Source organism: Ziziphus jujuba, chromosome 8, assembly GCF_031755915.1.
Source record: "Ziziphus jujuba cultivar Dongzao chromosome 8, ASM3175591v1".
NCBI classification, from domain to species: Eukaryota; Viridiplantae; Streptophyta; class Magnoliopsida; order Rosales; family Rhamnaceae; genus Ziziphus; species Ziziphus jujuba.
This window is the reverse complement of record NC_083386.1, coordinates 30287659-30314805: the sequence shown is the minus strand read 5'-3', so window position 1 is coordinate 30314805 and position 27147 is coordinate 30287659. Positions and strand designations below refer to the sequence as shown.

The 27147-nt window shown below is 32.7% G+C and overlaps 1 protein-coding gene across 4 annotated transcripts; it reads right to left on the bottom strand.

Moving 5' to 3' along the window:
- Positions 1-3761: 3761 nt before the first annotated feature.
- On the bottom strand, positions 3762-23686 carry LOC107414725 (origin of replication complex subunit 3). 4 transcript variants are annotated; one of them, XM_016022893.4, is made up of 17 exons: positions 23348-23672; positions 23094-23246; positions 22839-23013; positions 22536-22705; positions 22337-22467; positions 21106-21379; positions 20906-20980; positions 17086-17159; positions 16877-16967; positions 16320-16531; positions 15759-15828; positions 15074-15159; positions 8395-8499; positions 7546-7621; positions 5629-5756; positions 4607-4783; positions 3762-4154 (listed from the first exon to the last, which is right to left on the bottom strand). In XM_016022893.4, the coding sequence occupies exons 1-17, from the start codon at positions 23426-23428 to the stop codon at positions 4049-4051; spliced, it is 2184 nt and encodes a 727-aa protein (XP_015878379.3). In that variant the 5' UTR covers positions 23429-23672; the 3' UTR covers positions 3762-4048. The 4 variants fall into 4 exon arrangements, with proteins under 4 accessions (XP_015878379.3, XP_015878382.3, XP_015878380.3 ...); XM_016022896.4 differs by having other exon boundaries at positions 8395-8481; positions 23348-23670; XM_016022894.4 differs by having other exon boundaries at positions 17086-17150; positions 23348-23670.
- Between the last annotated feature and the right edge of the window lie 3461 nt (positions 23687-27147).

The window sequence follows — 27147 nt, the reverse complement described above, 5'->3', positions numbered from 1 at the left end:
TATGTTGAACTTCATCTTACTTGCTTGCCATATATGCAATGATCACAAAAATCAAGCTTCACTGCTTTATAACCACACAAAAGCCCTCGTTTACTAAACTTAATTAGCCTTTTTCGGCTAATATGGCCTAGCTTTCTATACAAAGTGTAGTCTCACTCAAATTCTCATAAGTTGAGACAAAAAATTTATTTTGAACCACACTTCCATCAAGTATATACAAGCCACTAAGCTTCAAAGCCTTCATAGCCACCAACAAATATACCATTTTTCGCTTTGTACGAATAAATATTATTATCCAATGCACCAAGAAAGTCAAATTCCTTTTCAATCTAAAAGCATACCTCACATCTATCAGAGTCCACACAACCCCTCATGCAACTTCAATTTTATAGTGCCAATTTCCTCAACTTTGCAATTCGTATTGTTGCCCATGAGAAGTCGCCCTCCATCAAAGTCCTCAAATGTATCAAAATTACTCCTTTTTGGATGTATATGAAAGGTGTAACCCAAGTCAAGAATCCATTCATCACCACTATTATTGTGGTCGGTTACAAGCAACATCTCTGCACTTTAATAGGTTTTGGGCAACAACACTAGTATATCCATAAGTTTGCTTATCCTTTCCTTTCCTAATTCTTTCCAAACAATCCTTCTTGAATTGCACCAATTAATTACACTAGAAACATCTCATTTTGTCCCTTGATTTTGATCCACCCCAACTTTTACTATGCTAATTCCTTTTATTAGACCGCTCTAAGGATCTACCTAGAGCCAAGAGACCTTCACCTTCTCCTTACCATTGATCGTCTTCTCCACATCTTTTCCATGATAGCCATTATCACTTTCTTCAACTCCAAAGATTGTCTTCTGTATTTGAAAATATCCACTAAACTTTCATTCTCTCACGAAATGGAATTCAACAAAATCACAGCTTGATCCTCATCCGTAATTGAGATTTGCAAAGTCTCTATATCTTGGATCAACTTTGTAAAGTAATCAAGATATTCACTTAAAGACTTTTCTTCTTTCATCTTGAAGCCATAGAAGCGTCACTTTACATGAATGTGATTTGGGACCGTCTTAACCATATAACTTTTTCTCAACTTCCTTCAAACATCTAACATCATATTTTCTTTTTAAACTTCTCTCAACACTTTGTTTCCTAAACTAAGAATTATTAAACTATAAGTCTTTTTCAAAAATTCCCTCTTCTCTTTCGGTCCCACAAGTTTCTTGTTCAATTTCATTTTTGAACGGCATGTCACATAAAAAAAACTTACTAATTTAAAGTTGTTATTTGTTATGAGCATATTTAAGTTATATAAATATGTCATCTAAACATATTTAAATTATATAAATGCCATTCAATAATATTTTAATATATATTATTTAATAAATAAATTTAATTTGGTAAATATTTTAGTGTCTATAATATTTATGTTTATAGAATGACTCAAGTGGCCTGATTGTGATTTGAATAGAATTGTCCTACTTATAAGATAATTAACGTACCGAATATGGCGAAAGGCAGAACCCTCCTACGTTTGTGAACAAGTGATTTATTATTAAAACTGTTTTAATATGATTCACAAGTATACTACAATGTGTAAATACAACAGTTTATTGACATCTAGTTAATAAGTGGTTTCTATAGGTATCATATAAAAGGCGGAATGGCAATAAGTTGCAACTTTCGGTCGGCTTGGAAATACAAAGCTGTCCTAGCGAAAAAGAGCTTTAATGGAATTTTATATGGCTAGAGGGTGCGTCAAATAATGTCCACAGGCTCTTACTTCTTTTTTTTTTTTTTTTTTCCCCTTTTGTTAAGAGCAGTTTTATATTCACCCAAAAAAAAAAAATTTGTTTTAGTATCTATTTTTTATCCATACAATTACATTTAAAAAAAAAAAAAGAGGGCCTTTTTAAAAAAAAAAAAATTTAAATTTAAGCCTTAAGACATTTTCACTATTAAATAATTCTCAATAATTCAAGACAAATGAAATATATACAAGTCAATAAAATAAGAAAATGTTATGATATTTGTCATATAAATTAGTAAATATATTAAAATGATGAGGAAATTATAACTTAATAGAAGTGTTAGTTGAAAATTTTATTATCTAATACAACCCAAATAATCCTTATCGAATCGAGTGTTACCTTGTTTTTATTAGACAATAATTTGCAAATATTTTAATTTGATATTTAAATACTTTGGCATTAATAAGATGTTATTGCCTAAGATGTTATTGCCTGTTAGTTATTACATACGTGCAAATTAATAAATGTTATAACAATTTTAAAAAATAAATAATAATTCCAAACAACTTTACATCGTGCCATCTTCAACTAGTATATCGTATATATTTTATAAATACAAACATAATTATTAGTTATTACGGTGTGAGGTAACTTTTTTGAAAGAAGACTTAAAACAAATGTTTTGATAACTACATAAAGGTTAATTCAATATAAAGTATCAATACAACGAGGTTTTACTGTACAACAAATAAACATCTTGGTGTTCATAATATTTTTGTCCTGTTTACTCTTAGTGAAAGGTGTTTATCTTTTTATCACATGAAGCAATAAAATTGAAAAGTAAAAAGAAATAAGCATTTTTTTTAAGACTAATGGGATATAATTCATTCTTTATTTTAGTTTAATTTAAAAATATAAATGATATTTCTTTTTATTTTTGTCGTTTTTATTTTATTGTTCGTGCGCTTATGTGAAATAAATAAATAAGATTAAAAATAACTTATTTTATGTATTTAAGATTTCTTTACGGAACACATTGGATAAGGGAAAATGTGATATACCTCGATATTAAGGTAAAACTAAAGAGGATGTATTCAATTTAGAATTTGAAAAATTTTAAAAGTCTTGAAAAATTTAGAAATATTCAATTTAGATTTTTAAAAAATACATACAAATCTAATGATATTCAATTTAAATTTTAATAAATTTTATAAAAATCCATTAAAATCTAAATTTATTCAATTAACACTTTGTAGAATGCTTTTAAAATTTGGTGGTATTTAAAAAGTCATTGATTTTAAAAGACTTTAAAAAAATAATAGATTTTAATGGATTTGAAAGAATTCTATCCAGTCTTAAACCCAAAAATTTCATTGGATTCTTGTAAAATTTTTATAGAGTTTGTAGAATTTCATAACAATCCATCAAATTCTTTAAAGTTTATATCTCATTTTAAATCTATCAAATTTTAAATTGAATACATCTTCCTGATTTTCAGAAAGTAAGTTTGTATATTATGGAAAAAAAACATTCTTATGCAAATATAATTGTTGATAAAGACATAATTGCCCCTTCCTTCTTCTGCAAATATGACAATTACACTAAAATTACATATATTATATTTTTTAATTAACATTTCATATGACAATACACGTCTCTCTCTTTCTAGAGTAATTGCATTTATTTTCCAAAAATAACAAATTTATACGCATAACCTTTTTGTATGAAATTGTTCTAAAAATATTCCATAATCATTCAATAAAATTTTAAACATACTTAATAATATATACTTGCTATTTAATTAGATTTAAAAATAAATACATTCCGAATAATAAAAAAGAAAGGTATATATTTAACCATATTAAATCTTGGTCCACGTACAACGCACGTGGCCAGTAGTACAAAAAAAAAATGATTAATTACCTCTATTGTCATGCAACTATCTCTTGACCAAATTAACAACCGCGTATATAATATATTAAAGCAATAACAAGGAAAAGGAAAACCAAAACATTCTCCATTCAAAGAATAAATATTCCAAAAGTTATACAGTAAAAAAAAGTTTAGATAAATAATGATATAGGATAATTATTGTTAACGAGATTGTAAAACTTAGTTTATTAACCCATTTTTCCATATGACATTTTTGATTAGTTATTACTAGTGCTGTCTGTGTGCTTATGATATTAATTCGTTAAACTTAAAAGGTGTCAAGTATTAATTACAAAGACAAAAAATGTACATTAATATAAGGCAAAGCAGAAAATAGAAATGGTGGAAAAAAGGCTTACAGCCCAAAGGCCACTCTCTGGACACAATCAGGACGTCTTTTGGTGGGCATCCGTATGAGCCCTGTAATCTGCAGCTCTGTAACTGCCCTGCAAAACCGTGCTCTGTTAAAAAGAATAAAGGTTAAGGATCTTCTTCGTCCATAGTCATTAATCCTAATATCCCATCCCAGATCATAGTACTAGCATGCAGACAGGAATTATGCATCTCTCTACACCTAGACGTTCAACTTAGTCCCCAAGCGGATCTATCTAAAATCCTTACAATTTGCAAGAGTTTTCTTCTTTTCTCTTCACAAAGGACACTGATATTTAGGAAATCACAGGTGTTCAGTTCAATAATCATCAGACTATATCTACAAACAAGGCCCAAACATAAGCAGAAATATAGCAGCTCTTTGTTCCTGACAAGTGTATTCTTCAGCTTAAGCTTGACTTAGTCTGAATATCAAATCAATATCAGGCAGTGAAAGCTTTATATATGCTCATTATGATTAAGGAGCATCAATTCACTTAAAAATAATAGTGTTGTGTATAGTGAAACACCACAAGGATACTGAATCGATGCTTCACTCTTGTCTTCAGATTCATTGATATATTTTGTTTTCTTTGGCAGCATGGATTGCTTTGTCTTGCGTTTCCCTTTAGTGCTTATGTGACTGATAATTGTTTTGAAAGATTGGAACCACTCAGGAAGATTGATAAGATCACCATGCTCCTGGGCTAGTGTATACCTAAGACATGAGATAAATATGTAAAACATTATTTAATAAAAATGCGTTCTTAATATTACAATTGTCGGTTACAAATAAAAAATAGGCATAGAATGGGTCGTAGATATCCTGGCATCTGACTCAATTCAAGAAAAGGAAATGATACTAAAATATCTAAATAAAGCATCGAAGTAGTAAACACCTTTGCCACACCACCACAAAAAATGGAAGGCATTAAATCTAGATCCTCTACAGTATGATGATAGTAAAGGATAGAAGGTTGAGATCGGAAATCAGCTTACATGACTAGCAAAATTACACGAGAAATAAACAACCAGCATGTTCCCATGGATACAAGTCTCCTGTAAGCAACTACCTATTGGCTAAGAAGCCGACTGATTCTAACTTGCCCAAACTAATATGATGGATGATTTTACTCTTTTCACTTTCATAATGTGTTTTCACAAGTGACATTTGTAGATATGCATATTTTTCTCTATTTAATAGAGATTATTACTGAATAAAATACTCGATCTCACAACATTGGTTGTACTGTGTGAATCTTAAGAAAAGATTAAGAGGATAGAATTTTGCAAGAGATCCTGAAGCAACAAGAAAAGCTCATTTATATGGAACCAATGAGCAAGTTGTTTCAGGATCGGAGATTTAAGAAAAAATCTCCAAATGTAGACCCTAAGATCTATGTGTTTAGGTCAGGTAGACAAGTACAAAACCCAAGGTTCTGCAAAGAGCAATCACCCATCTGAAAGTAGGGTTGTAAATTGAACCAAAGTGAACACAATCCTGAATAGGACATTGCTAAAAGTTCACAAGTTCAGTAAAATGTATTCTGAGGATGTACTTACATAATTGAGGTATCTGGCATAGATGGTAATGGAATATTGCAACTCCTGCTGCAGCAACTACACCACAAGATTTTGTGGAATTCCAAAAGATCAAGTTGAACCCTTCTTCTTGGATCTCCAATTAAAGCCTAAGATGCAGGAAGTTAAACAATACACAATTTATTTCCTATGCCCCACCAATAACTGGTAATAGATTTAGACAAATTCTGGCAGTGGTAGGACATTAAACCTCAAACATGTAAGATTTATCATATATCTACAAAATGTAGGCATTAACAAAAGAACTTGCTAAAGAGAATAATTTACGCTCATTTGCCAAAAGCATCGAACAACCAGCTCGTGGGCCCTCAGAGCACAGATGATCAATAAAGAATTTGAATTCACATAGTATACTTCTAGGATATTACACCCCAATGTTACTTCGATTCTACACAAATAAGTTTATTAAAAAAAAAAAAAAAAAAAAAAAGAAAATCCTTGAACATGCTGGACACCTAAGTCATCAATTTGGGAGACAATCTCTTAATAGTACAGAACAAAAATATAATTGCAAGGAAAAACATACAAAGAGTGTAAATTTATGTTCCCTGGTGCAAACAATACCTTATCCCTATGGGTATTCAGTCCTAACACCATGTGAGGAGTAAATGTCTTTATCCGCTTGGAACAGATTTTGAAACCTAGCTAATCCATAATCATACACTCCTATGAAGCAATCTACTTATTCTACACTTCTATCAAAAGGAAACGGCCAAGCTTAAAAATTCCTAGCAGTTTGTCACAAGGTTTGGTTTCAGAATTTTCACCAACAGCTACAGCATATTCAAAACTAGGTTGCTTCTGCAGAACCAAATGAGGATTACCGATATATATATTTTTTTTTTAAACAAAACAAACATTCATTGATAGGAAATCAATATAATAGGTAAAGGAGAGGATAAGAAATCTGCAAAGAACAAAAAGAGATAAGAAAACAAAACGGTAACATTAGACAATAATAACGACTTATAAACACATCAACCTCCCATGACATCTTTCCAATTTAGAACAATCAAAGTAAAAGGGGAATCTTTGAGCTTTATCTGTAGAGGCCACAAAGCTGCTATGTGTTTAAACTACCTTCTCTTGATAAAAAAAATAAAAAATAAAAAGCCTTTTTTCCATCCATCTAGCCTCTTGGACATCTTCTCGATCACTGGATTCCAAAACTCCATAAAAGAGGATTCCTAATTAAAGGAAGATCTAAGTACTTTATAAGCCACTCTCCCACATCACAGAGCTACATGTTGTACTAGACTTGGATCCACTTTAATCCCTATAGTTGTAATCTTTCCCATATTGATCTTAAGTCTTGAGCACACACTAAGAAACTTTAAAATAACATCCACAATTTGAAAATTCTCCAAAGAATTTGTCAAAAAGAATAAAGTATCATCCGCAAACTGCAAATGAGACACTAAAATTGCCTCACTTCCAACTTTAAAACTCCAAACAACATTATCCTAACAGCCTTATCCATAATCCTACTAAGAACATCCACAACAAGAGTAAACAAAAAGGAGAAAAAGGATCATGTTGCCTCATTCCTCTTTAAACTCCAAACCTCCCTCTTGACATTCCATTATTCATGATAGAAAAGGAAGCCTTTTCAAAATCAATTTTAAAAAACTAATCCCTGTTTTTTATTTACCCTATGCTCCTCCACAACTTCATTGGCAATTAAAACCACATCTAAAATCTGCCAGGATTACTGATAAAATTAAAATAAGCATGATCTATAATGTGACAAAGTAAAAACAATGGTACAGTTCAGACACGCAACTATATGAGTATGTCAACATCTTACAAGCTCTAGTAGTCATAACAAGAAAGTTATAAATATACAGTTCAGAGTAAGAAATCCTTGGGAGTGCTTACCAACTGAAGTTTTTCAACATTTCTAAAGCAACCAATTTCATGAAAAGGAAGGCATTCAATTGGCCTTAGAAAATCCCTGTTATGAAACAGCATCAACCACAAAAAAATTACTACCAGAAAAAGCAATTCATTAACTACATGTAAATAAATGCATCGTTGGAAGAAATAAAGCTATGATAGAACCCCATTTATTATTCGACCACAAACAAATTTGCACACAGTACAATGGCAACTCTTGTGTAAACATTAACATCATCATTGCAAAAATTCATGCTATGGAAGAAACATGGTGAGACCTAACATTTGTTTTGTCTTATATGTCTTCAATATCTAACAATAATTAGAAGGTAATCTTTTCTTATTTTTCAGATGAAAAAATTGATGGACATATGAAAAAGTTCTCAAATTTAAATCAAAATTGTTTAAAACAAATGTACAAAATATAAAAAAATAAAAATAAAAAACTTTTATTTTTATTTTTTTAAGATGGTTATTTAGAAGTTTAAATGTTAAACACTTAGTGAACTCCCACCTACACAACCAAGTCTTATAACAAATATAACAAATTTCCATAGGCAAATCCAATTCCTTAAAATGGATTCAACATATTGTACCTACAATGGCTTAAGGAGTTTGAAGTGGAAACTATCTATTTGGGAACTTTTTTAAATAATAATCTGCAAGATTATAATAAAACCAGAAAATTAATATATTATGCATCTGTAAATATCAGTCCTCTACTCTTTAATAAGTATGGTTAAAACAATGGAATAGTAGGCTTGAAAGCTAGAATATAACTAAGCAACACTAATATACTAGAATATAACTAAGCAACACTAATATACTTACCTAACCATACAATCAATTAAAGAAGCAGCTTTTTCATTTATTCTCTTTGAGGACTCAATATTCAAGCGCCTCCAGGATGCATGTCTCCTGTCATTTGAACACAATCTACATTATACAATGCACATATGCATGTAAATATACATAAGCACATTATTTGAGGATGGAATGCATTAATGTTGATTCTGTGAAAGTCACAAACATGAGAATGAAAACCTGGTGAAAAAGGATATTTATGTTGTGCTTAGTTGTGAATAAAAACAATTTCCATATGATTTATTGAATTGAAACCAATATTGCATCCTGATGGTTTGTAAAACTGGAGAAATATGTTATGGATTGAATTTAAAAATAGTTTCTATCATAACTACTATCTGTTATTTTTCAGTTAAGCTTGATGTGTGGAATAACTTTTTATCAGCTTAAGCTCAGTGGCATATAGAATATTATAATAGGGCAAAATGTTATAACTTATAAACCCCTCAATCAAAGTAAATCACAAATAAACCCTACAAAATATAACACGACACCTTGAACCTCCCCTGTCTACTTGCAAGTATTAAAATGAAAATATATACATATACACATCTATATTTTTCCTTACAAAAATCAACCTTTCGATGTGTCCAGTAAGTGCATTATCTCATTCGCCTTAACATGTTCTTAATTATTTTTTGAATGAAAGGGACAAGCAATATGATATGATTAATCTGAAGTCAGCATAAGGAAAATGTAGGTAAGCATGTAATGACTTAATCCAATCTAATCAATTGGATTGCCTGAATCATGAGTCTTATATACTGTGTTACGATCACCTCAACTCTTTCTGGCAGGAGTTCTGAGTATCGGTGGAAGAACAAGCCTTTCTTCCACGACCACCTTTACTTTCCTTCAAAAAGGGATCGTGAGAGCAGTTATTAGTCAATGCGTAATGTTGGAAGATTCTGTACATATGTGTTTGATTATGTGTTTATTTATTTATTTATTTTAGGTAGTTATGAGCTGTACAGATATTTAGGAATCAGTTTTATTTTATTTTATTTATATTTAGAATTAAAAGGATTTATTACCTATTATGTATCCTAGAAAAGGTTATAAAACCTAATGTACAGAAGCATAATAAAAATATCCCATTATTCACATTCTTCTGTTTCTATTTTATATGGTATCAGAGCAGGTTAAATCTCTCTGTGAAAAAGTGCGGCGGCGTAAACAGTACCTACGTGAACAGTAACCCGCGTGAACAGTATCCTCGCGTAAACAGTACTGTCTGCGTTTCTGCACTAAAAATGTCCGAAATCACATCCAATTTTCAGCCCCAGTCTTCTCAATCTGAGCCTCAGATTGCCCGGAATTTACCTGAAAGTCACCCTTTTCAGATCACTACAATCCGACTAAATGGTGACAATTTTCTCCGGTGGTCACAATCTGTTCGCATGTATATCAGAGGAAGAGGGAAAATTGGCTATATCACAGGAGACACAAAGAAGCCCGATGTGAATGATCCAGCCTATGCTATTTGGGATGTTGAAAATTCCATGGTAATGACATGGTTGGTTAATTCTATGGCTGAAGAGATAGGGGCAAATTATCTTTGCTATTCTACAGCCAAGGAATTATGGGATAGTATCTCACAGATGTACTCAGATTTAGAGAATCAATCCCAAGTTTACGAATTAACTCTACAACTTGGAGATATTCGCCAAGGTGAGGACTCTGTAACTAAATATTTTAATTCCCTTAAGAGAATTTGGCAGGACCTGGATTTATTCAACGATTATGAGTGGAAGTCACCCGATGACTGCAATTACTACAAGAAGATGGTGAATGTTGGCCGAGTCTTCAAGTTTCTTGCAGGTTTAAATGTTGAATTTGATGAGGTTCGTGGCCGGATTATTGGAAGGAATCCTTTGCCCCCAATTGGTGAGGTATTTGCAGAAGTACGTAGAGAAGAGAGCCGGAGACAAGTGATGCTCGTGAAGAAGACTGCAAGTACAACCGGACCTGTGGAAGGATCAGCCCTAATTATATCCGAAGCCCAAGCCAGTCGAAAGTCATTCCAAAATCAGCGGGTTGGAGACAAGTATAACCTACGCTGTGATTACTGTGGGAAACCTCGCCATACTCGAGAGAATTGCTACAAGTTGCACGGTAGACCACCCATCGGAAGGATGAGCAAATCTGGTGAACAGCGTTTACCCTTAGCAAACGAGGCAGAATCATCTCCATTCAGTAAAAAACAACTAGATCATCTTCTTAAACTTCTAAAATCTTATTCGTCACCTAATACTCCTGTCGGGTCTATGGCACAAACAGGTAGCAATTCTTTGGCACTTTCAGTTCTAGGAAAATCATATCCTTGGATCATAGATTCAGGGGCCTCTGATCATATGACAAGTTACTCTAACCTGTTCAGTTCCTATTATCCTTGTTCTGGTATTGAAAAAGTGAGAATAGCTGATGGTAGTTTGTCATCTATTGCAGGAAAGGGAAACATTAAAATTTCTGAAAAAATTACTCTAAAATCTGTTTTACATGTTCCAAAACTTGCCTGCAATCTTCTTTCTGTCAACAAACTATCTAAAGATACTAATTGCTCCATTCTCTTCTTTCCTTCCATTTGTATTTTTCAGGACCAGAACTCGGGGAAGATGATTGGAACTGCTAGAGAGATAAATGGGCTCTACTACTTTGATGAAACCGCTACTGGTAATAAAAAAGTTCATGGCCTAAGTAGTACTAGTTCAAACCCTGTCTATGATCAAGTTATATTATGGCATAAAAGATTAGGACATCCTAGTTTTCCATATCTTAAATATTTATTTCCTAAATTATTTAAAGGAATTGATTGTTCGAAACTTCATTGTGAGTTTTGTCATTTGGCTAAAGATCATCGAGTTTCATTTCCAATAAAATCTTATCTTGCTTCAAAACCATTTTATTTGTTTCATAGTGATGTTTGGGGTCCTTCTAAGGTTACTACACTTTCTGGCAAAAAATGGTTTGTAACTTTTATTGATGACCATACAAGGGTGTGTTGGGTTTACTTGTTGGAAAAAAAATCAGAGGTTGAACAAAGATTTAAAGAATTTTTCCTAATGATTGAAAATCAATTTCAAACCAAGATTGGTATTTTAAGATCAGATAATGGGACTGAATACTTTAATAAATATTTAGGAGCATTTCTGACCCAAAAAGGTATTATTCATCAATCAACTTGTCGTGATACACCACAACAGAATGGAATTGCTGAAAGAAAAAATAGACATCTTCTTGAGGTAGCTAGAGCCATCATGTTTTCTATGAATGTACCTAAATATCTATGGGGAAATGCAATCCTAACTGCTTGTTATCTAATAAATAGAATGCCATCTAAAGTTCTAAAATATGAAACACCTTTACAGATTCTGAAAACTTTTTTTCCCACATCTCGGATAACTGTAGATCTTCCTTTAAAAGTGTTTGGTTGCGTTTGTTATGTGTATATACCAAATGTTTTTCGCTCTAAACTAGATCCTAAAGCTGAAAAATGTGTTTTCCTTGGTTATGCGTCTAACAAAAAAGGATACAAATGCTTTAATCCAGTTACACAAAAGTTTTTTGAGAGTATGGATGTACACTTTGTTGAGGACCAACCTTTCTTTCAAAAAAATTCTCTTCAGGGGGAGAACATAACAAAGGAAGATAATTTTTGGGAAACTTTACCTATTCCAGAAAAATATATACCTTTAATTATTTCTGATAAGCAAATACCGGAAACAGTTGTTGAAAGAATGGAACCGAGTGATAGTACCCTTAATCTAAATTTGCCAGATATTACATTATCAAAAACAGGGGGAGAAGTACTACAAACAGATAACAATTCTCATCCTGAACTTCAGTTTTATACCAGGAAGAGGTTTCATAAAGGTACTACTGTTCCAGTTGTTCCTCCAGCAGAAGTCCAATCCAATTTGCCGAGTGAAGGTCCTATAACTCAAAGTAAGCCTTCGTCTACTCATATTCCATCTGTTTCTCATAATTTGCCTAATCCATCATCCTCAGATCTTGATCTCCCAATTGCATTAAGAAAAAGTACCCGAGCTTGCACAAAACATCCTATTGCAAAATACTTGTCATATGAAAGATTATCACATACTCATAAATCTGATAAGCAAATACCGGAAACAGTTGTTGAAAGAATGGAACCGAGTGATAGTACCCTTAATCTAAATTTGCCAGATATTACATTATCAAAAACAGGGGGAGAAGTACTACAAACAGATAACAATTCTCATCCTGAACTTCAGTTTTATACCAGGAAGAGGTTTCATAAAGGTACTACAGTTCCAGTTGTTCCTCCAGCAGAAGTCCAATCCAATTTGCCGAGTGAAGGTCCTATAACTCAAAGTAAGCCTTCGTCTACTCATATTCCATCTGTTTCTCATAATTTGCCTAATCCATCATCCTCAGATCTTGATCTCCCAATTGCATTAAGAAAAAGTACCCGAGCTTGCACAAAACATCCTATTGCAAAATACTTGTCATATGAAAGATTATCACATACTCATAAAGCATTTGTGTCTAGGATTTCTAATCTGTATGTGCCAAGAACTGTTCAGGAAGCATTAGATGATTCGAAGTGGAGGTTAGCTGTCATGGAAGAGATGAATGCTCTCGAAAAAAATAATACGTGGAGTATTACTGATCTACCTCATGATAAGAAGACAATTGGTTGCAAATGGGTGTTTACAGTGAAGTGCAAAGCTGATGGAAGTGTGGAAAGATACAAAGCAAGACTCGTAGCAAAAGGATTTACCCAAACTCATGGTATAGACTACCAAGAAACTTTTGCTCCTGTTGCTAAAATTAACTCCATCAGAATACTTCTTTCTCTTGCAGTAAATTTCAATTGGCCACTTCGTCAGTTCGATATCAAAAATGCTTTCTTGAATGGAGACCTAAAGGAAGAAATATATATGGACCTACCACCCGGATTTGAAGAAAGTCTTGGAAGAGGCAAAGTTTGCAGTTTAAAAAAATCCTTATATGGGTTGAAACAATCACCAAGAGCATGGTTTGAACGATTTGGGAATGTAGTAAAGAGGCACGGATTCTCACAAAGCCAAGCTGATCATACTTTATTTTTCAAGCACTCCACCGAGGGTAAGATAGCGGTTTTGATAGTGTATGTAGATGATATTATAATTACTGGAAATGATCTGTTCGAGATTAACAAGCTGAAGAATAAGCTTGAGGTTGAATTTGACATTAAAGACCTCGGAAAGCTTAGGTATTTTCTAGGGATGGAGTTTGCAAGGTCCAAGGAGGGAATTTTCATCAACCAACGAAAATACATTCTTGATTTGCTCAAAGAAACAGGGATGACAGGTTGTAAAGCTACAGAAACTCCAATAGACCCAAATGTGAAGCTAAAAGCAGCAACAACAACTGAGGTGGTTGATCGAGAACGCTATCAAAGATTAGTGGGAAGGCTAATCTATCTATCGCACACAAGACCTGATATAGCTTTTGCAGTAAGTGTAGTAAGCCAATTTATGCATTCACCTGGATCTACTCATTTTGAAGCTGTGTTCAGGATTTTGAGATATCTAAAAGGAACTCCGGGAAAAGGACTTTTGTTCAAAAATAGGGGTCATCTTCAAGTTGAAGCCTACACAGATGCAGATTGGGCAGGTGATATAAATGATAGAAGATCTACCTCAGGTTACTGCACTTTGATAGGAGGGAATTTGGTCACTTGGAGAAGCAAAAAACAGAATGTTGTAGCAAGGAGTAGTGCAGAGGCAGAATTCCGCTCTGTTGCACATACCTTTTGTGAAGTGTTATGGATCAAAAGACTCCTAGAAGAGTTGAAGATTTCTACACCAGCACCTATTAAAGTCTATTGTGATAACAAGGCAGCTATTTCCATAGCTCATAATCCAGTTCTACACGATAGAACAAAACATGTAGAAGTGGATAAACATTTCATCAAGGAGAAGATAGACAGCGATGTGATATGTATGTCTTACATACCCACCATGAGCCAAGTAGCAGATGTTCTTACCAAAGGACTTCCTAGAGGGCAGTATGAGAACTTAGTTAGCAAGCTTGCCATGAGTGATATATTCATGCCAGCTTGAGGGGGAGTGTTGGAAGATTCTGTACATATGTGTTTGATTATGTGTTTATTTATTTATTTATTTTAGGTAGTTATGAGCTGTACAGATATTTAGGAATCAGTTTTATTTTATTTTATTTATATTTAGAATTAAGAGGATTTATTACCTATTATGTATCCTAGAAAAGGTTATAAAACCTAATGTACAGAAGCATAATAAAAATATCCCATTATTCACATTCTTCTGTTTCTATTTTATACGTAATTTTGAGGTCATGGTGATAATCAATCATAACTCTGAGGGTATGGGTAAGTTGGATGTCATTGATGTGCTGGCAGTTTATTGCTCATAGGCAACAAGTTTATGTGCCACCTTAGGGAAAATAGGCCTCAAATGTCTTTATAGTTTTTTAAAAAGTTTTCGGTAGCATTCTTTTTTACAGATGGATGAATTTAAAGGAAATAATAGAGCTAGAAAAGCAAGTGATAGAGAATGACATATAGTCCTATTTATCCTAATGGAAAAGAAGCAATAACATGAAATATGATAGAACAAAAAAATATGAAATACGACGTTACATGCATATGTCTGTCAAATCTTCTTTCGAAATCCTTCCCTCCTCAAGTTTCACCATCGACTGCAGCTCCTTCACTTTGTCATGGATCTATTTTAGCAAGCAAATTTACCATTAAATTAATCTCATATAAAGTTAATAGTTTACAATCATCCCTGCTTAAAACTTATAAACTTGCTAAATGGAAAAAAATAAGATTGATAAGGTTAGAAGTAGAACAACTAAGGTCCAAATCTTGGCTGCTTTTTTTTCTTTGGTGAGAAATGGGGACCAAGGGCCTTAAAACAACAAAAATGCAGATTTCTTGGAGCACATAGCGTACAAACATGGAAGCCTTGAGTCCTTTAATACAAGAAGTGCAGGGTAGAAATTAAATTCCATTCAGAACCCTTTCATATTTAAATGCTGATAAAAGTAGATTGACATAACATTTCAAGAGTGTCAATGAAAGTGAGTTAAGAGAAAAGACAAAATGGGATGCAAATCAAAACTCCCATTAAATTGACAAACCTTTTTGACAGTAGTTCAATGTTTCACAGATCAAAAAGATAAGAATTCAACATAACAAGCAAATTGTAGGACAATGCATGGGTACATCCACAAATAATCATAGGTATGCAGATGGCACATCATTGACATTCCAAGTTATCCCCTGAACCTTTGCATAACTTTTTTAGCACTTTGCGTACCTCATAAATATCCACAGTGAGATTTTCCCAACTCTTAAGCAACTGAGACAGCGATGCTTCTGGAAGTAGTCTGATTAAGTTCAAAGGTTAAAGTTCTATTCAATGAAACAAATTCGCTTAGAGGCTAAAAGTGTGCTTAACCAAATTTTAAGTAGAATCCGATCAAGTGAACATGAATAATTTGATTGACAAACCAGAGCTTTTAGAACAACAACAACTTGCTGGTAAAAATATTTCCCCAAACCCCTATTCCCTTAGAAGAAACAAAAGTTCCAGCATAATCATGAAAACCAATAGAGAAACACGGTATTAGTACCAGAAATTATCAGCATGATACCCACCTAAACAGGATTTCATGTAGCAGAAACGCTGAACTTCAGAATAAAACTGAATTTCTATAAATTTACACAACGAACCATGTCAACATCTGGAGGAGTGAGGATTGTATAATTTTATAGTTACATTTCTGTTGGAAAATTTTTAACTGGTACCAACAAGACAGTGATATTGAAGACCTGTTATATTAGTTTTCATTTGCAACCCTAAGTACTCATTACCTACCTCACTTTTTGAATTGCTTGACAAATAAAACCACCCTTTCGCATGGTAAAGCATTGCTGACGCATAGAGGGATCACTTGGAGTGGATATTCCAAAACCTTTGCCTAATCCAGTGTGATTATCAGAAGCCACCGAATTGTAAGCCTCTGGATCAAGTGCCTCACAAAATATGTCCAGCAGTCGGATTTTATGTTTTCCAGCTTCATAAAGGCACTGCAACACACTTTTCAAGTATCAAGATCCAAGAAATAGAACTACAAGTTCCATAACATGAAATATTTGGTTTGAACTTCTGCCTAAGAACATGACTATCACCACCCAGAGCAGCACAATAGCAAGGTGTAATCAACTGAAAGATGATGAAGCTTAAAACAAATTTGTAAAGGATGAACTTTGTGATTCTTTCTTGCATCATGAATCCTACAATATTAATGTTTTCCACACCTAATCGCCCATGAAAAAAGTAAATCATAAACTCCAAAGCTTAGATAATGGATATCACTAAGTCAAAGTTTCATCATTCATGTTAGCATGAGAACAAGGAATCAGAAATCTCACCAGGACAATACTGCTCCAGCATTTTTGCAATCTTTTCAACTCTCTTAACCGACAAGTCAAAGTAGTATCAATCTGTTCAGCCCTTGTATCACTAGAAACAGATTTCCAACAAAAGTCAGTATATCAAATTCTTCATTATGATGCTTATTTCATCTCCAGGGAGAGAGAGAAAGGGAGAAAACCACAAGTTTGTTAAGTTTTAGGAATACCTATCAGGTGATGAAAGCTCAGAAGCATACTTGAGCATCCCTTCCAATAAAACATTTCTCTCACCCTGAAACCCCTTCAACAGCCAAATACACTCAAAAGAAAAAAAAAGATGCCATACATTCTTCAGAATTAGGGACAACATGATGACAGGAGGGGCAAATGGTCGTCCAAGTTAATGAGTCTATCATTTTATTTTATTTTTATAAGAAACAACCTTTTATTGATAGGAAGTCAATATAAATAAGGAGAGGATGAGAAATCCTCAAACCGCAAAAATAAAAAATAAAAAGGGTAAAACTAAGACAATAATAAAACCTATGAACACATCAACCACCCATGGATCTTTCCAATTTAGAACAATCAAAGAAAAAGCAAAATTTTTAAAAGCTTTATCTGTAGGGTCACAAAGATGCTACATATTTAGCTTTCTCAAAAAAATCTTTACTGCTCATCCTTTTGTCTTCAAAGATTCTTCTGTTTCTTTCAGTTCAAATTACCCACAGCATACATAAAACAGCAGATTTCCACATCCCTAGGCCAAATTATTAGTACCAAAACCAATTGGTTTGCCGCAATTAAGGACCCACAATATTTTGGAAACGCCCAAAAAAACCCCAGCTTCTTGTAACAAAGAACACAAACTTTAATTAACTTTACAATGAAGAAATAAATGGTCTAGAGTTTCTCCTTCCTCTTTACACAAAAGGCACCCGGATGGGGATATAGTCCAACATGGATTTTTCCTCTAAAGCACTTTATAAGTATCTAACTTTCTATGAAAAACCAGGCAAGCAGAGACTCACTCTGTAAGGAACATTTCCAAATAAAATTCAAACGCTCAAAATTCAAATATTCACCACTGCGAATGATAAAATGGAAATAAGATTTGCACAAAAATCCTGAAGAATAAAATGACATTATGAAACAATTTTGAATTTGCATTACCTTCCTTAACCCATCTAAACTTCATATTTTGTCTCCAAGAAATTGCTTCCTTAAAGAATGATCTCGTCCGTATTATTTCTTCGCTACACTCTTTCCATCTCATTCACACTAATACCTCCCTTTGCCTCTTTGATTTTCAAATTTTGCAGTCTAACAAGATCATCCTTAATCTTAAATCCCCAAAACTTTCCCAATTCCACTTTTTAATATTTTCCTCGACTTCATTCAATTTCTCCATAAAGTTAAAACCTTCCCGACCTCAAATAGGTCAAACCCAATCACTTCTCACACTATTCTCTAAGTTTAGGCCACATATTTTCAGATTTAAAAGGTTTTTCAAGCCCTATTTGACATGAGAAGTTTCCAAAATGAAGTTTTAATAGCACCTTGACTCTTTAAGTCATATCGCTCAACACTTCACATAATCTATAGGCCAAAACCTTAGCAATAACCTTGTAAAGACTAGTAAGCAAACTAATGGGCCTAAATTTCATCACTCTTCTAGAATCAACTTTTTTTGGAATTAGACACAAAAAAGTATAATTAGTATTTCAATTCGCAACACCATTCTGAATGAAATCTTTGAATACCTTTAACAAATTCTATTTCAAAAAGTTCCAATAATCTTGACAAAAAGGCAAAGAATAACCATCCAAACTAAGTGGTTTTCTCTATTACAGCTAAAAATTGCCTCCTTAACTTCAAGTAGAAAAGCCTCTCCAACCAAGATATTTTATTTTCACTAAGACTTGTCAATTCTTTCAGTAGAACAAGAAAACTCACCATTAAACTCGTTTTCTATTCCTTCTATTGCTTACAACATTATGAAACAATTTTAAATTTGCATCGCCTTCCTTAACACATATAAACTTCATCTTTTGTCTCCGAGAAATTGTTTCCTTAAAAGCAATCTCCTCCGAATTATATCTAAATGATACTTTTTCCCTCCTCCTATTCACACTAATACCTCCCCTTTCCTCTTTCCTCTCCAAATTGTGAAGTTTAGCAATAAGATCATCCTTGATCATTCTTAAATCCCCAAAACTTTCCCTATTCCAACTTTTAATGTTTCCCTAAGACTTCTTTGAATTTCTCCATAAACTTAAAACCTTTCCAACCCCTCAAGTAGATTGAAGCCCACTACTTCTTACTCTTCTCTAAGGATGACTAAGCCGCATATTTTTAAATCTCAAAGGCTTGGATCATATCTAGTATGAGAAGTATCCAAAATGATAACAACGATCTAAACAAGAATTTGAAACCTTCTTTTTGATGAACTCCCTCAAAATAAATTCCAACCATTTGAAACAAAAATCTATCAATCCTTGTATTCACCAAATTCTCCCTTAACTTAGACCAAGTAAATGGAGCACTGACCAAAGCTAAATACCGCAGTTCACATTTTATAATAAATCATAAAATCACCAAATCTAGAATTGTGAAATTTTTATTCCAAAATCTGACTACGTTAAAATCGCCTCCCAAATTTCTTTCTCAATGTCCCCCTAAATTTCTAATGACACACTTTCTACATTTTCTAGCCTACTAATTATGTTTCTATTCCTTCTACTGCTTCAACATTATGAAACAATTTTGAATTTGCATCACCTTCTTTAGCCCGTGTAAACTTCATCTTTTTGTCTTCAAAAAATTGCTTCCTTAAAAATAATCTTCTCCAAATTATTTTTTAGTTACACTCTTTCCCTCCTCTCATTCACACTAATACCTCCCCCTTCCCCTTTGCTCTCCAAATTTTGAAGTTTTGCAGGAAGATAACCCTTAATCAAATCTTATATCCCCTAAACTTTCCCTATTCTACTTTTTAATTTTTTTTTTCTTTTAACTTTTTTCAATTTCTCCATAAACTAAAACCTTCCCAACCCCTCAAATAGGTTGAACCCCACCACTTCTCACTCTTTAAATTTAGGATGACAAAGCCATATATTTTCAAATCTAAAAGGCATTGAATCCCACCTAACATGAAAAGCATCCAATCAAAGTCTAAACAAGAGCTAACACCTTCTTGATGAACTCTCTCCATAAGGAAATTCCAACCATTGGAAAACAAAAATCAATAAATCCTAGTACTCACCAAATTCTCCCTTAAATTAAACCAAGTAAACTGAGCATTAACCAAAGCTAAATCCAGCAATTCACATTCTATAATAAAATCATAATATCACCAATCTAGAGTTGAAAAATATTTCATGCCCAAATCTAACTACATTAAAATCAACAACACATCCCCCACCCCACCACCAACACACACACAAACAAACAAAAAAAAAACACACACCAATTAGGACTGCAAATTGAGCTTCAGCTACTCCCATAAATAAACTCTTTCCCTACAGGAATTAGAACCATAAATCCTAGACAACCACTACAAAAAATTACAAATTTGAATCCTAATTGAAACAGAAAAAGAACCCTAAAAGACTGCCACAAACTTGAATATTTCTATTTATCCCAAATAATAATCACACTGATTGATCTCCCAAGGAAGAAGGGAAAACAAAATAATAATAATAATAATAATAAAAATAAATAGAAAGGAGCAACCCCACTTCTAAATCTAGCCTTCTATAGACTGCCTACCACCCTTGCATCTAATAATTCTATTTTTATTTCTTGAAGAACCACTATTTTCAAATTGAATTTATTAACAGTTTCTTTTAAGACACCTTATTCTTGCAGACCCCCACACTTAACATTCCAATAAACTATCTTCATTTAAAAGAATGTAAGGTACAAAAAAGAAGTATGGATATTAAGGTAGCCTCCAACTAGGCACCTCGACACACAAGGGAAAGGTTGTTTAATTTTTATATACAAAACAAGCAAAGAAGGAAACGAAGTGATCTACAATGCTACCTGATTGTCTTCTTCAAAAAGTGCACCAGCCATAAAGCTTAAAGGCTCCATGTAGAAATGTTGAGCACATGCTATCTGGAAAATACTTTTCAAAATATAATGTCAATTGGGTCTAGTCATCCTAACAGGACAAACATGAGATAGAAGGTATCACACAGCAAAAAGATAATTCTAAAATCAGCATAACATAAACAACAAACCTTCAGCGCTCTGATAAAAGATGTTACTGTCCCATCCTGATTTAAGAAGTAGTTTCTCAGAAAAACTGCCACCTTATGGCCAATACAAAACATAGAACACTGCCTCAAAAGTGCAGCCTCAAGAACTGCATCCATTCTCTCAGCTGGTGAACCCAATACAAATTTACAAGGGCACAACTGCTGCAGCACATTTGAAGGAAGTATGTTTCTTGGGGCATCCAGTGTTGTTGCAACTCCCATTATTAAAATTATTGGGATCTTGACAACCCATTCACTGATTGAGATAGAAATGTAACTTATAAGCCAATACAGCAAAAAAGTACCACATAAGAAGATCTATAAGCATTAGGTAGAGAATTCCAGAAACAACTATGAGTCATCAAACTCAAGTGGAAACCGAAGGGTTGAATGTTTGAATCAATCCGGAAAGACAGCACAATACATTTGCAGTTCATCATGCTAAAAAGCGAAGTATTCAGCAGGGAAACTGTTTTAAACCAAACTCTTATCCATAAATCTTATTTAGCCTCAAGATCCTTCAATTTAAGCCAAATTCTCTCTCACATATGGCAACTATTAATGGTCCTAGAATTAAATTCGTAAATCACTAACATCAGCGGAGACCAGACCTCAAACCTAAATAAACATTACTAACTTTTTTATGACATTTTACAAATATCCACAACCACATGATCCATGGGCCACTGACAAGCTCATCAAACCAACTTTAACTTCAGTATCACTGCTGCAGAAACACCGACTATATTAATATTATGAAGTAATTAAACATTGTTGACAACTGCTCCAAACACATTCAGACAACATTTTTAAACAGTTCATACATACAAAAGATATGGAACATTTTCCCATTCACAAAAAATGAGGATTTCCCCAATAAGGTAATTACAGCAATTGATATCTCCAATCAATAACTTGTAACCACCATTCATCAGTTGCACAGCAGAATAGTCAAATTAAAATCAGATGAATAACCAAGTTTTGAAATCAAAACACTGGGTAGTTCACCAGCAAGCTATCAGATAACCATTGGGGAGACAACCAAAATCAAAAAGAGAGAGAGAGAGAGAGAGAGAGAGAGAGAGAGAGAGAAAGGCACAAGAGAAATGATGTTAATCAGGTAAATAACAAAAGGTAAACATAAAATCAACTCCTAATATAGTGATAATAGAAGAGAGTCATAGTGGTATAATAGCAAAATTCATTGGGATACCTCAAAGTGAGAATGAAAACTGACAAAATAGACGGACAACATCGTTCCATATCATCTACAATTACAATCAGTGGAGAATTGTAGTTTCCTTGTTCTCTGTACCATGATGCTAAGATGGACATGTCTGCTGCCTGAACAAGAGAAGCATTAGAAGCCCTGACTTTAACCCAATGATAAAAGTATAGACAAAGCCACTTACGTCCAAGGAAACCATTAAAAACTGTCTCAATAAACTTCTCAGACAACCACCAATCCCGTTCTTGGCCGAAAAGTCAGTTGACGAAAGGTTAGCCACGTGGCATCCATGAGATTTCAGGCAGAGGCCAAGCTCTTCAAATGTCAGTAAATCATCAACAAACTCCATATTCTCTGCCAGTAAAAACTCAATGTTCATCGTTTGGAAAGTTTATTACGCCTTGGATGAAGTAAAATAACATATCACGAAAGGATTAGCGGGGGCGAAACTTGAGTTTTGAAAGTGTGGAGATGAAGAAGAACTTACTGGTCAAAACCAGCCCAGTGAAGAGTTGTTTGGAAGTAGCATGAGTAAGAAGGGGAAAAGAGCGAGTTGCTTGGCCGAAACCAGGCATTCCATATGATGTAATAGCATGGAAGGACTGGCGAACCCAATGATATATGTCGTTGAATGCGCTAGTATTGATATCCCTAAGAACATCCTGACCGCCAATAAAAAATAGATGGTGAAAAATCTGAGAGCAAACGCACACACAATAAGAAAGTCAAAAGGCAAACATACCTTGCTGGCGGAGTGAATCTCGGACCAAACAGATTGAAAAGCTTCCATTCGCAGCAAGAGGTCGTCGGTTTTGATGACAGATTTTGATGGAGAGAGATGGATCCTCCTCCTGTGGGAACTTCGCGAGGATGCTTTGTGAAGAATGAAGAAAGGCTGTTTACATGAATACAATTCAACCACACCAGTCACGGTCAGTTAAACCTTCAGATTAGGACACACACAGAGACAGACAGACAGACAGAGAGAGAGAGAACCTGTAGATTCTTTTCAGAGGACTCAGGAGGAGTGGATGAATCAAATTCGGACGGTGAAACAGAGTTGACCGCCATTTCCATGCTCGCTCTGACCTCTTACCACGCTGCAATGCAATTAGGGTTCATGTTCTCTGCTTCTGCTTTTTTTCTTTTTTTTGGCGGGAAACTGCTACTCCTTCGGCCGCCTTTGGTTCTCCCCGTCAAGGGTGACTCTCATTTCTTATCATTTGATTTGAAGAAAATCAAAATCAAAGGGGTGAGATAACAAAGCCCATTATCAATAGCCTGGAAAGGAAATCAGAGGCCTTGACAATTCCAGAGTCTGGGTCATAACAGGGCCCAAACTAAGCATCAGAGTGGTCTTTCTGGATCCAGTTCATGAAGCTAAAATTGGAAGAGCACTGTATTTCCGGATTATTCGGAGACCATGATTTATAGAATGAACATAAGTATAGAATTTTTATTTTACAGATTTTATTTTTTTTATATTTAATAATTTTTAAATTTAATAATAATTATTTTATAAAATTAGATGTCCCTCCATTTAAAATAATAATAATTTTTTATTAAAACTTCGTAATTTTTATTTATATGTTTTAAATTTAATAAATTTTAAAATATTTTTATCACATTTAAATTTAAATTGATTATTACATACTAAAAATATATAAATAAATTTAAATTTTTAATTTTTAATTATGTTTTATCAAATTTGAATTTTTTGAAAAAAAAAATTATGAAACCTAATTTTTAATTTTAATTCAATATTTTTATCAAACATATAAATAAAAATTATCAATTATTTTTTTATTTTCTATTTCTATTAATAACTATTTATATATTTAAAGAGATATGTATTCCGTATACCAAATCTTTTCTTTTTTGTTTTTGCCCGGTGGGGGGTCACTCTCCCTTTCGTATGTTTATCCAATCGATCAGAACTACTCAAAATACACTTTTAAATTTAGATTCGAACCCAAACTTTAGTGAAATTTTCCTTTTTCTTTTAATTGTAATGAGTTGTAATATTGACAAGTAAATACATAATGCATTTGCCAAAAGAAAAAAAAAATGCATTAGTTAATGTACTGTGTTTTGACAAAAACCTTTTTAATTAAACAAATTATATATTATCAATACGCTTAACCTAGTAATGAAACCGACCAAAAATATAGTTCTGGGGGAAAAAAATCTATCTCCTGTAATTGTAATAGATTGTAATTTTTAACAAAACAAAAAATAAATAAATAAACTACATAAAAAAGATTGATAAATGAATTAATACTCTGGTTATAAAGTAGTGATGCTGAAATGTGCATTTGATCCACATTCATGTCTGTTTGGATATTGAATATATACATACACGATCAAGTTCATATTACGTTATTATAATAGTTTTACCAGCAAGATTTTTTTATTAAATTTTTAATCAATCTAAAAGATCAATTTTTAAAATAGATTATAGTTGACAGATTCATATATCGCTTGACTCATGATATTTTATTACTAATTGATATATAAATCATGACAATTGATATGATATAAAGTTTAGAAATAAAGATTTTAATGTTGCAACCATTAAATCAATTAATATAATTTAGTATAATTCTGTATATATAACTATCAATTTGTATTTGTTATCTCCCTATGCCCACATATAGCTATTAATTTTTATTATTAGGTTTATTGGACATGATATGGTGGATGCTTAATTTTATTTTTATTTTTTTATAAATATGGTGGATTTTTAACCCTATTTAGACATTAATAGGTGACTATTAGTAATCTCTTTTATCAGTACTTAAATGCGGCCAAGCATCCATGGTAATGTATATAATGGTATGCGGTAAAATATTGTATTTTTTTGTTTTTTTTTTTTTTAAATAATAGTCTAGTAAAATAGTGTTGTACATACTGTATGGATATATTTTTCTTCATTCCCATCAATAAATAAATTGAATTCTCTGTATTTTTTTTGTGAATAAAAAAATATTTCCTAGTAGTGTTAGTGAATAAAAAAATATTTTTTTGTAGTATTAATGAATAAAAAAATATTTTCTGCACCAATATAGTATTACAATATGAAATTATCCAAAACAATACTAAAGCTTATCCAAATTTAAAATTCAACTCCTAAATTCATAGATATAAAAGCTGAAACTAAAGCTTATCCAAATTTAAAATTCAACTCCTAAACTCATAGATATAAAAACTGAAAGGCTTTTCAAGACTCCAATCTCAACTATATATATCAATTACTTTTTCTTAGAGGGTAGAATGATATTAACTGTTTGTTAGTTTTCTCCGATCTCAAACGCGACGCCACCAGAAGCATGCGACAGTGGGTCCACAGCCTCTCTTAATTTGGACTAGAACATCTCTTGGATATGCATCTGCTTACTCTGCCATTAATGAAAAACTATACGTATACATTTGTGTTTCTCTTTCGTACATTCAATTAATTTCCACCCCATCCATAATTGAAGCAAAATATAAACAATAATTTCAGTTGATCATTGGATTCATTTTTTTTTTATTTTTCACATATAGTCGAAGTGATAATCGGTGGCTGTGGGTCAAGGGCTGATGGAGTGGATAGTGACACGGGTATCGTTGCTGTATGGTCAATTCGCGCTAGCTGTTTCCTTTTACAATTTTTTTCTTTTGTTAGTAATTAGCTGTTTCCTGTTTCATTTATGTTGTGTTTGGGATTAAAATTATTTATAATTACCAACAATTTTATCGAATAATTTAATAAATAATGTGTGATTATTATATTAGTTGATATATATATATATATATATATAATCTAGATATGTACGAGAGTTTCTAAGATGATAAATATAATTAAATATTTAAAATAATAAAATAATATATCATTTTGTATTTTGAATCTTAAATGCATATAAAATAGGAGTTTCAGGTTTTTTGGGTAATAACTAGGAGTTTGAGGTTGATTTGTCAATTATATATATAGATAACTGACGATCTAGAAACATGTTATAATTAATATAAAATAGTTATTATTATTATTATTGATGGTGGTGGATGAAGGGTAAGTTTAAGCTAAGTTGAGAACATATTTTAAGTCTAAGGCTATTTAGAGTTGGTGAGAATTTGAATTTCATTAAAAAAAAATATGAGCTTTTTATAGTATTAATGAAGTTTCTAAAAGTAAAAAAATGTTGGCCCATAAAAATCAAATTTATAGAATATAGTATGAAAAGTAATTCATAAAAAAAAATGTCATTCTAAGATTTGAAAACTTACTTTGTATATTTTATTAAAGACAAATTTATTCTCAAATTCAAAATACAAATTAATTTAACTAGTTATATGTCTTAAATTTTTTATTATTAATAATTGAAAATTTTAATTTTTAAAAAATTAAAATTTCAGAAAACTAATTTTTAAAAATTAAACCCCCTAAATCGGTTTTCCCCCATAAACCTAACACTTTTCAAATGCACCCTAAAGAGAAGAGAGAAGGGCAAGGGTGAAACATATTAGATTAGACAGAGATAGGTGTTTGTTGCTAAATTCAAGACAAATGTAAATGATATGTATGTATAAATGTGGTCCATGGACTTTAATGAACGGCCACCACCCAGCCCAGTAGTCCCACTCCCATACCACTGTTACGAATTACAATGATGCAAAACCCCAAAAGTGGGAAAAGCTAACTCTGGGCCCCTCTTTTCTCATTTTACCTTTTGCCTTTTTTTTTTTGGTAATATCTTCCCCTTCCCGTGTGGACCCCTAACCGAATGTCACCTGTATTCCGGCAGCCACCAACCGGT

Coding starts and splice junctions, on each gene's coding strand:
- LOC107414725 (XM_016022893.4), bottom strand. CDS start 23,428: ATGGAAATGGCGGTCAACTCTGTTTCACCGTCCGAATTTGATTCATCC. Junction 21,380..22,336: donor GTTTTCATTCTCACTTTGAG/GTATCCCAATGA, acceptor TATCTCAATCAG/TGAATGGGTTGTCAAGATCC. Junction 7,622..8,394: donor TTAATTGATTGTATGGTTAG/GTAAGTATATTA, acceptor GTTTCATAACAG/GGATTTTCTAAGGCCAATTG.